This window comes from Homalodisca vitripennis, chromosome 3, assembly GCF_021130785.1.
Source record: "Homalodisca vitripennis isolate AUS2020 chromosome 3, UT_GWSS_2.1, whole genome shotgun sequence".
NCBI lineage: Eukaryota > Metazoa > Arthropoda > Insecta > Hemiptera > Cicadellidae > Homalodisca > Homalodisca vitripennis.
In genome coordinates, this window is record NC_060209.1 from 85,886,818 (window position 1) to 85,898,457 (window position 11,640).

General features: G+C 31.3%; 1 protein-coding gene across 6 annotated transcripts in view; it reads right to left on the reverse strand.

The window, feature by feature from the left end:
* Positions 1-11,125, reverse strand: part of LOC124357142 — a 54,271-nt gene extending 43,146 nt beyond the window's left edge. Inside the window, exons 1-5 of one of the 6 annotated variants that reach the window (XM_046808631.1) lie at positions 9,790-11,125; positions 8,384-8,440; positions 6,039-6,079; positions 4,383-4,414; positions 209-425 (exon numbers count right to left, since the gene is read on the reverse strand). In XM_046808631.1, coding sequence (XP_046664587.1) covers positions 6,042-6,079; positions 8,384-8,440; positions 9,790-10,816 — 1,122 coding nt within the window. In that variant the 5' untranslated portion in view covers positions 10,817-11,125 and the 3' untranslated portion in view covers positions 209-425; positions 4,383-4,414; positions 6,039-6,041. Of the gene's footprint in view, positions 1-208; positions 4,418-6,038; positions 6,083-8,383; positions 8,441-9,789 lie in introns of those variants that run through there. The other 5 variants (XM_046808627.1, XM_046808630.1, XR_006921924.1 and 2 more) reach the window with 5 other exon arrangements.
* Between the last annotated feature and the right edge of the window lie 515 nt (positions 11,126-11,640).

Consider the following 11,640-nt stretch of genomic DNA (forward strand, 5'->3'; position numbering starts at 1 on the left):
ATTAAAAACAAAAATACTACAAGATTTCTTAAGTATCAGGAGCGAAAAAACAATATTTTTCTTAGCAGTACATAACTGCAAACATCAGCAGAAAATATACTGGCACACAATAAAAGACCTCATAATAGTGCACAGTAAATTGTATATGTTACAAAAATAAATTAAGTAAATATTGTTACAATATAATATGATATTATATAACATTGAATTAGTTTAAATGTTTTAGTATAATTGGTGCAAACTGAACTAAATCAGTATGAAAAATTGAAATCTCAGGATATTTTAAATAATTTTGTTGGTTTGGCAATTTACAAAAATCAAAAGAGAAAAAGTAACACCCTTATTATCACGTAAATGAAGAAAAAAACACAGGTTCAATGTATACGCTGCACAAAGCTGGGCCCAGTCACTAAAGTAATTTTAATCTGAAACAGACATACATGTTAATTTCAAATCACATTTTCAATGTTTTAGAGGATTAAATTTCTATGAATTATTAGCAATCTCATCAAAGGATCAAAATTGATATTTTTTCTATATTTTAATTAATTAAGACAAATTTTATTTAATAAATGATATCTATATGTGTATACATACCATACATTTTCATAATCAATTCATTTGAAGAATAAGTATAAAACATAATTTATTTTTGGAATTTATTCTGAAACACTCATTGGAAAATATTTGTATACATACATCATACTTTTGCTTAAGGTTGTCAGGATGTTTTACAACCACCGGCTTCAATACTTTAAAAGTAGAAAAATGTATTTAAGGCACAGATTTTAACCATTTTATTACTTTAGCGTGTACATCATAGACACTACATATTTTATACATATTGGCCAAGCTTATTGGTATTAATGACTGCAGATGACGTTCCATTCCAATATTTACCTTAGAGGAACAATATTTGCTTATTCGCTTGCTGGTGACTATATTTTACTTTAAAGTGAAATAACAACAACAAGGTTAGTTTTATTGTATTTTGAGAAATTTGATACTGTAATACGTATTACTTCATTTTACTTTATTTTATTCAACTAAAGTGTATTAAATATAATACAACAAGTACAATTATTAGTTTATCAGTTAAAAACATCGAACTACATTATTTATTCATATATTTTACATAATACATACAAAACGTAATTACAAATTATTATACTATAAATAAAACAAAGAATTAGTATTCAATAGTACAGTGATAGCTTTTGATTTCTTTTTTATTCTTTTGTTCGTAAATATTTTACTGTAATTAGATATTAATGTTCATAATAATTATAGTATTATTATCGATAATGATTGAAATGTTATATATTGGAATAATATTTACATAAATGACAATTTTTATATTTCGTCCATATTCCTTATGTTTTAGTAATCATTTTTTTGAATAATGAAATTAGTTATATTTATGATAATAATATGAGGAAAAATGAATTATATATTCAAGTTTATGTATAAATACAGACAAAAAATAAAATTTAGTTTACGTATATATTTTTATACACATGCAAATAATATCTTTACTTATGACATTGTTGGGTACAGAACGAAGGTCCGTTTTGAATATATGGTTATATTTGATTAGAATATTTAAAGTTTGATTTAGAGGAAAACTGCTTAAACCTTTTAATGCTAACAAATTTGAAGTAAAATGTAGAGATTTTTGCAAAATCTTTATAATTTTCTTAATTGACTTTGTATCTTTATTATTTTTGTATATTTAGGAGGAATAATTAAAGAATAGAAGTAAACAATAATTTAATTTTAAAATCATGTTATCACATACCTTACTACTTTAAATGTGTTACACATTCAAAACAATCAGATGAAGAGAAAGTTAACTCATCACTTTCTCTTTTAATGTGGCAGCCAAATGAAAACATATTGTTGAGATTTTGTGACATGTAAGCGCATTTAAAACAAATTAAAGGAATTTGAAACAAAAAATACTTTATCTTGTATCGTAATAAAAATTAACTTCATAATTTATATTTAACATTGTGGTGTTTTGAGAATTCACATGAAACAATTAAATATGTATAAAAATTCTTGAATAGTACAACACAATAGTTGTGCATCGCGTAAAGTCTCAAGAAACTAAGAGGATCATTCAATAAGTAATGAGACAAAACTTCCTACTGCTCAAAAACAGCTGAATTAATTCATATGAAACTTTCAGGACATAAAGTTGACAGCCTAACAATGGTGAGTCCACTCGAGAATTTCACCAAAAACAACATGCCGTGATCAGATTTTTAGTTGCGGAAGGTGAGCAAGGTTGTAAAATCGACAAAAGAATGTTTATCAGATGACAACAATTGATTGGACCGATTGAACAATTACAAATAGGTATAACAGTTTCAAAGTGGCCGTACACAAGTTTCTGATAAGTAACACAGTGGAAGACTGGCTGAAGTTGGGACTTCCTCTCTTGAATCTCGGATTGACACGTTAATTCGGAACAATAGGTTTATCACTGTTGTACTGATAAGTGTAAAAATAAACACGAGTGTTGGAACTGTCCATAAAATTTAATCATAACAAGCTGTAGGACAAGAAAATCTTTGCGAGATGGGTGCCCAGACAACTTATGGACGCTCACAAAGAAATCTGGATTCTTAAGGTTGAAAAATCTATATTCGACTTTGAAAGAGAAGGTTTCTTGAAAAGAATTGTAACATGTGATGAAATATGGATCCACCACTATGAGCCAGAGTCAAAAAGATAAGAGCCTTGAGTGAAAGGATTAGACTCAGGAAGGGAAAGAATTCAGTGCCCAGCCATCTGCCGGTAAAGTCATGCTTCAAGTATTCTGGGATTTTCAGGGGTAAATTTATTGCAATTTTCTTGAACGCCAAAGAACAATCAACCACCGGTACTATAGTGACCTGGTGAAAAACAAGATAAGACCTGCTATCTGAACAAAAAGCCACAGGCTCTTGACTGAAGGGGTGATTTTGCTTCCTGACAACGTCCGTCCACATACGGCACAGTTGACAAAAGAAAAACTTCAAAAACTGGGGTGGTAGATCCTTTCACATCCCCCTACAGCCCTGACCTCACTCTATCAGAATTCAATCTGTTTCGACCCCATTAAAGAGGGTCTAGAGGGAAACATTTTCAATCCAATGAAGAGGTCAAAAACCAGGTGCAGAAGTGACTTCGAGATAAATAATGTTATGCCAAAGGCATTTACAAATTAGCAGAAATATGGGACAAGTGTAATAAGTGTTGCTGGGGACTACGTTAAAAAGTAACCAAAGTTTTATACTCGTTGAATAAACCGTTTTTGAGCAGTAGTAATTTGTCTGGTTACTTATTTAATGAACCTTGTATACAGCATTCATATGCAATCTTTTTCTTTCATATCAAATCTAACCATTAATAAAGTGTTTAAAAACCAAAAGATTTGAATGTTATTAACTGATACTTTATACTGAAATTACTGACATCTTAGTTTTTAGGTTTAAATGGCTTAGCTATGGAGAGCCAGCCATATCGAGTCAATAGATGCTAAGCTGAAACATGATTAACACTTGAGACATCAGTTTCTGTTTAATATCTGTTTATATTGTATTTGTGTTGTATTTGTTTCGTGGTAGGTTGGATCTCCATAACAAGACCAAAATTTCAAGATATTAACTGTGTTAACAATGTTTTGATGCAATGTGAACTAGAAAATTTAGATGGTAGTTCCTACCTATGTCATGTCACAGTCTGAGGAAGATGACATTAATATTTCCTTATCAATTACTGTCAATCAGTCAAATTTATTACTGTTACTAATAGAATACAGCAGCATTTTTGTAACTATAGAATGAGTTCTCAAAAATCTCCCTCAGATTACTCAGATCCTGTTCTTTGACATAAGCTCTCTAATCACACTCATTATTAATGGTATTTCCACACATTTTTCCAAGCATAATATTTCGAATGTGTCTAAACATTATTATTTTTGAATGTATTATAATGCGTTGTCACAAATTACCATGATTTTATTCAATTTAATGTTATTTTGTTACTAAAACATATAGTTTGTTAACAAATCAAAAAGTATTGATTATTTAGTATATTTTTAAATCAAAACTGACATGCCACCCTTTTGGACTGTAATAAAGAAGCCCTCTGGGTTGCGGCATTTGTTCTTTTACAAAATCCACTCAACACGGGTTTACATTTAACAATTTTAACTTAATCCTCTAATTCCCCATTTAGGTTAGGGGTTGAAGTTAAGGATTGTATCAGATTGAATATAGATAACACTTACATAAAAACTATATAAAACAGTTAGCAGAGATCTCAATTGGCTTTTAATGTGCACTCTAAAAGTAAATAAACATGAGATGAATTTGTAAGCTACACAGACATACCTTTTTAGTCATATCTGGGAAGACTTGGCCATCTGCTTCATTCATGGCATCATGAAAATCAACAAAAAAGAGTGATAAAAACTAATATACACAATTTTACTATATATCATATCCCTATCAAAGCTAACTGCTTCAAACATGTAAATTAGTCAACTGTCCTTTTAAAACTTGTTCCTACACATATAAATGCTTAAATATAATGTAAAACACATTCATATAATAAAGCTTTTATAGTAACAAATTATACATTTCAGAGTTAGCTAATGTTTTATAAAGTTTAGCAGTCTTAAAACAGCATAATTACTATAATATTGATAGACTTTAAAAACTGGCTGTAGTGAAACACACTTGAGTTTTGCCCTTATAAACACAATGTTAAACATCAAACACTTTAATACTCTTATTTTTGATTGCAGAAATGGGAGATGTGGTATATTAAAGATATGATTAATAGGTACTTTGGTATTATCCGGAGGCCACTATTTTTGAGAGTTTTACTTACCGGAACCTAAAAAAACTACATTATTAGAGAGAACAGACTTTACTTGAATTCTTGTAAAAATTATATGTCATTTTGACGATTGGTTCTTTTTTTATGCCTCAAAAAAAAGTGATGTTGATGAGAAGGAGAAGACACTCTGTCCCTGTCTACTACTTGTTCTCACGTGATATAAATAGGTTTAGATTAGGTTATTGTAAATATGTTACTAGAAGTACCAAAGTTAAAGATAACTTTTACGAGCACTCATCTCATCTAAACTTTTCCTACGTAAGATCGCGTTGGCCAATTTGGTACGTGATCTGAGGTTGGGAGAGTACTGATCAAAAATGCCACTAGCCATCAATGTTGGCTTCGGCACCATCCTGCAATTCTGGCGAAGAAAGAAAAACATCCCTCGATATAGTACCTAAATTTAAAATTAGATAACGCAAATGGTTCGCTAAGTTTTGATATTTATAACACACACATTTGTATTTACCTACTTATATAGCCTAATAAAAATAGTAGATAGGGGCAGAATGCTCTCCTTCACTTTCTTTTTGGGAAGCAGAAACCAAGAATTGTTAGTCATAATGACATGTAATTTTCACAGTAAGTCAAATAAAGTATGTTCATTCTGATAATGTATATTTTGTTTTTTAGGTCTCTAGTAAGTAAAACACTTTCAAAAATAGTGGCCTCTGGATAATACCAAAGTACCTATTAATAATATGCATCCAAACCCTCTTTAGTTTTCTTACATATTTCCACGACCAAAAACAGGTTTAAAATTGTTTGAAACATAACTGTCCTCTATAAAAATTTTAAAATATTTGTAAAAGAGTTACAAATATAGAAATTCAAATTCATGTAAAATACAAAAACGAACGCTTAACATTTTTTCCCCTTACTTAAAACACACTCAACAATGAGGTTTTGAAAAAAAAAAAAACTCAATTGATATATTATTTCAAAATCAAGGACAACTTACTGATTTAGAAATTAAGGAAATACTAAATTAGAAATTAATTGAAAACTAATAACATGTTCTTGTTAGTACTTTACATAATTTCCATACAGTATGTGAAGTGTACGAAGTTTAGATATCGTATGTTATAGGTAATGGTGACCTACATTAAAGTCATGCTATTCTGATACATCAAAGAAATACACACCATTTATAATTGATGTTGAAGACGTTCATTACTGACGACATCTGCTGTAAAAGTAAACAAATTTGTTCAGTAAAAAAGCAAAAACATCTATGGAACTGAGAAGTCAAGAACTGTGCTAAATTACACCAGGATAGGCCAACTGTTCAGCCATAAGGCAGTAAATGATTGGCCAAAACAATTACTTATTTAATGCAACATCGCGGCTATTATTTTCTGAATAGATACTGTCATGATTAGGAACTGTTTAATATAAGCTGCATTACTTGAATCTCATAGAATATGTTACATGAAGAAAGCCTATTGGGCTATACTTCAACCATGGCCACTAGACAACTACCATAATTATAATACCAGCTCAATACTCTCAACAATATCTAAGTATGAGAGGCAACTCAACAAGACAGTTCCTAATCAAATATTGACTACCTTTATTCTCAGATAACAGTGTATTTGCTGTTAATAGCTTTTTTATTGACTAATTCTGTTGTATTTGAAAACACAAAATATTGACGCAATTTATAAAATTGCTATTTATAATAAATTGTGCTTGCAATCTTTAAATAGATTCTATGTAAACTTTATTTACACGTTAACTCCCAAAAGAATGTTGTTCTGTACTTTTCTTTTAACTGCAAAGGTAATTTCTAGTTGGCACCGAATATCCAGGTAAGGCTTCGTACCAGCTTTATCTGACTTGCAACTGCAAAGTGGTTAATTTTTAGTTATGTCTGTCTGAAATGTGCTGTGACCTGTGATCATTCTAACACACTACAACTAATCTTCTATGATGTTACCATTAAACACAACTCCCATTGTTGTTCCATGGTTACTTAGTGGTTAATGAAACAGATAGGTGATCAGATAGATGGCCACAGCATTAAGAGGTATTTCTCGATCAGTCATATCTGACAATCATCAAAGTTAAAGTGTTGACAGAATACTATTTCATGAAAATAAGTTTATTAAACATTTAAATTTTTATACAATATAGTAATGTTATCACTCATGTCACATTGGAATGGTTTTAATATATTACAGAACAGAACAACTAAAATTGCTGACAATCTAACTTAAAAAATTTAATAATAATATTAATATTTTAAGTAACAATGATGAAAAATGCAGTTTTCCTGCATAGCAATACACTCCAAGGACCACCTGCCATAAACGTAAAAATAGCGGATGGATCTTTTTCTACTATGTATTGTGATGCAATTCATAATTTGAGATAGACCAAATGTTGAAAATGTTGGTTACTAATGTTTAAAATGTAACTTAATTCACCAAATATCTTGAAACAAAAAATTATTATGCCTATACAACATTAAATTTTAGTGAAAAACTTGCTAGTATTATAGTTGAAAAGTAAATCTATTACAAAATATTTTTAATAAATTAAGGTAAAACTTCTTCACTGTTGCTATTTCCCTAGCTTCACCATACATTAATTCTCCACATTAGCTGATTTGTGTATAGTGCATATGATTTGTGTATGGTGCATACAATTTATGTTAAAGAATTTAAATGCCTATCATGAGTTACTTTAAAAATTAAATGGCAGAGAGCTTGTAAAAGTCATTTAAGCAATGTTACTTAACATACTCACATTAAAAGTCAAACAACGTTTGCTATTTTTAAATTAGAATTTAAATTCCATGAGTATATCCAAGGTTTTTATTTGGTTTTGGAACAGATTATTTTTTACTTTAAAGAATTTGAAGTGTGTACGAAAGTTAAAAAAGAACATTCACAGTGAGGAAAAATGAAATAAGGAAGTTAAGGCAAAAACACAGAGGCTAAGACAGTTGGCTCTAGAACAGGCCGGTTGGCCCTCGTGTATGGCAGTCAGGTCTTGGATAGATCTAAAAGTCATGTAGTTAAGTTTTCATTAGTTTACCTCAAATAACAAAAGTTTAATTATTAACAATACTTGCAGGTAGGCCGTTTGAACCTCGGATAGGTTCGACATGGAGGTACCATAAGGTCTCATTAGTTGTAACCTCAAATAATAAAATCACCTCACAAATCTACTAGAAGAATATGAACATTAACTCTCGAGTATAGTCGCTGTTACTGTTGATTTTTTTTTGTATTGGCAGTCCTTTCATGTTTGTCACCCTGTTATCTATTACTTCTCCTACTTTGTGTTATCTGCCAATCCCGAGATTCCAATTCCCACCGGCCCCCTGGTTCGTTATTCAAAGTTAAGTTACTATTGTTCATTCTTGCAATTTCTTTTAAAAGCAGTTTTATATAGTTTTAAGGTGTCACAAAACCTGATATTTACTAAATTAATTTTAAAGTACGATATAAAATAATGTTTTTACTAAAAATTAAGGCCGCACCTTGTAGGGCTGGCAGAATGTGCAACACCATCCCCCACACAAGAGCTGCAAGCAAAGCTGAAAAACAAATTCCTTTTACAAATACCTTAGAGATAATTACTTGAATTTCATCAATACATTCATAGGCTTATTACACTTGAAAGCTAGAACATACAAATTAATATAAGTTACAATGATTAGGCCTACTTTCTATAGCTACTACATAAGATGAAAAATTATTTTAAATTGATTAAATATTGTACAACTAAGTACATACTCAGTTTTAAGACAGAATAAAAAGTTGTTGCTCAACATTTCCAATATGGTTATGCCATTTACTTAGTTTAAAACCTTTTTCGGTACTTTGGGATTATACCGACCACACCCAGACATGAATCGTTATTTCACATTTCGTTTCTACTGATTACTAGATTAGCGTAGAACAATATTTCGTCAATATAAAACAGGAATTGTCTTATCGCAAACCCCTCCCCATCCTCAGACAGAGGTCAAAGTCGAGCGTCTAGTAGATAACGTGATTGCAGAGTCTCGCCGCCCGTTCAGCTGGTGCATCGCTTTGTTGTACTTCCGTGTTTTACCTCTACATTTCTCCAAACACAAAAATTCAACAAAAACAAACATTTACCAAACTAAACTCTTTATTAAAAAAACACTAAAAACTTGTTTTTATTCTTGATCACATTCCGCCACCCAAAATGCGAGTGCCTCCGGCCATCAGCGCGGGCTTTGGCAGCACCTTCGGTGCTGCCCCGCGCTGATGTCGACGAAAGAAAAACATCCCTCGAGATAGTACCTATCAGTAAAATATCAAATTCTAGAGGGGCTAATCAGAAATATAAATTGAATTGTAATGGAAAGGCAATTATGTACCGTGCAAATCACGTGATGCCGCGCGGTCTGCCGTAATCAGGATTCTCGAGAAAGATAAGATAACAGCGACAACAATAACGATCACAATACCTGGAAATGCTTGTAAGTTTGTAATTTTGTAATTGAAGAGTTGTTTTTTTTTCGTTCTATCATGTTTGTTTCTATAAATTTCTATTTTTGTGTTCTTCATACTAGTGTGGTCGGTATAATCCCAAAGTACCCCTTTTTCTCTTTACAGTTCTTATCTTGCACATAAAGACTAAGATATTTTTTAAAAATTGTACCTATATAAGAAAATGCATACAAACATAAAATATTCAATAATAGATAATAAAGGAAGTTCAAATATAGTGAGTGATTCCACAATCAACTGGTAGAATTATTACACAATGTGACATTTCCGTAAACATAGGGAGATAATTTACATTGCAGTTTTTATAACATGCTCACTTACATCAAACCAAATTTAGCCTTTTGGCTGCAAATGTCACAAAATTCTAGTGATACTTTGTTATTAGATATATGAAAACAAATACCTGTATCATCAAATAAATTTCCCTCATTTTCATGTGTTTCATAACCTCTAGAAGGAGTATTACACCTAAAGTCACTGTCCAAGATCACATTATCAAACAAATCATCTACAGCAATGTCAGGCTGAGAATAAGATAGAGGTCTAGATGATCTTTTGGTGGTTTCTGATTCAAAGCTATTTACGTTTTCATTGTCCAACAGCATATTACTTTGGCCGAGATATAGATCATTGGTGGAGTCATCACTTAAGCCAATATTTGTGACATATGTTTCTGGACAAATTACTGAGGTTTTAATTAAACTATTGGGTGGGTTTAAAAGATGTTTACCTTCCTCATTTCCAGGAATGTCTGTGGGAGTTGAGAACATTGGTTCGTTAAATTTGGAACCAATAGCACTTAGGGATTTTCTTGAAATATCCTTTATCAATGATGAAGATATCTGTAAATCAGTATTTTTGTGAATGCACTTTAGTAGAGAACCAATTTCAGTACTGTTTCGAATTACATTATGTAAATTGATGGCTTGTCTCTTTAAAGAGGCAGCTTCTTCAATACTTTTATTTAACATGTCTTTTAATATTTGATTTTCCCCTTCCAGCTCCGCATTCTTAGTCTCTAGGTCTTCAATGTATTTCTTTTTCTTTTGCCTATTAATTCTAGCCATCAAAGCATTCTTGGACATGCACTTAGTTTTTTTCTTCTCCTTTCTGCAACTATATGCACCTATTATTTGTTCATCCTCATTCACATTTACTTTTGAATTGCCAGAGACTGACTTAGTTTTAGGTAATAATTTCTTCTTTTTTGCAGAATATGGATGCTCTTCAAAATCTGAATCACTATAAGTATCACTGTCTACAGGCATACAAGTTGAAAATGAAGAGGATACGTTTGAGTCCCTACTAGATTCACCATCCGTTTTATTGTTTGAAATTCTAAGCTTTCTTTTAAGCCCTACAATTTTCTCACCTGTCAAATTCTCTATTAAAGATATGTTTTCTGAGTTCAAATATGTGGTTTCCATCATTAAAAATCCCAAAATAAAAAACTCGGAATTCAGTAAATAATTTAAAGGCTAACAGTAAACTTGTGCCTAAAGTAAGGTCACTAATGTTCAGTTTTAACTTCTGAACTAGGCTACGAAAGAACAAACAATTTTCACATAAAAATTATTACTCACGTCTTGGCACAAAAACATTATACACACAATAAATTCTACCAATAAAATAACCACGGAATGTTAACCTAACACTTTATGCAACAACTCAACTCAACACGAATAATATTTTACGATGCATGAATTACGAGTTACGTGAACGTCACTTCACTTCACTGACAACGCTCAAGACAGACGTACATAATACGTACAGTATGCGTATTGTAACTTTTTTGTGTTTGTCTCTTGGACCGGCTTGAATTAAAAAGGCCATGCAGCCTCTGTGTTTCCAAGTATTCTAACTGTAACCAAAATGTTTGTTATTATTTTTTTCTTGTCAAATATTGATATTAAAATTATAAGTTACCCCATGACGTCACTTTTAAATCAATGCATGAGATCTCAATTAACGGTAACATAAACCACAAAAGTGTTATAGAAGAGTCACATCGAATGCGATCTGCTCGAAGATTTCTTGCGCATGGGAGTGGGAGGAGCAGGAGCTCGACCACGCCTTCCGCAACCCATTCTTTCACTGCTCGATCTATTTCTTTTACAAGGCACAAGTGGGAACCGATTGCTTTGTTTCCCTGTGTTGGTGTTTTGGTGCATCACGCTATGTTTTGTTATTCTCGTTGTTATGGATAAACAAATATTATTATTGATATTAAGAATAGTGCATTGCATCTATTTAA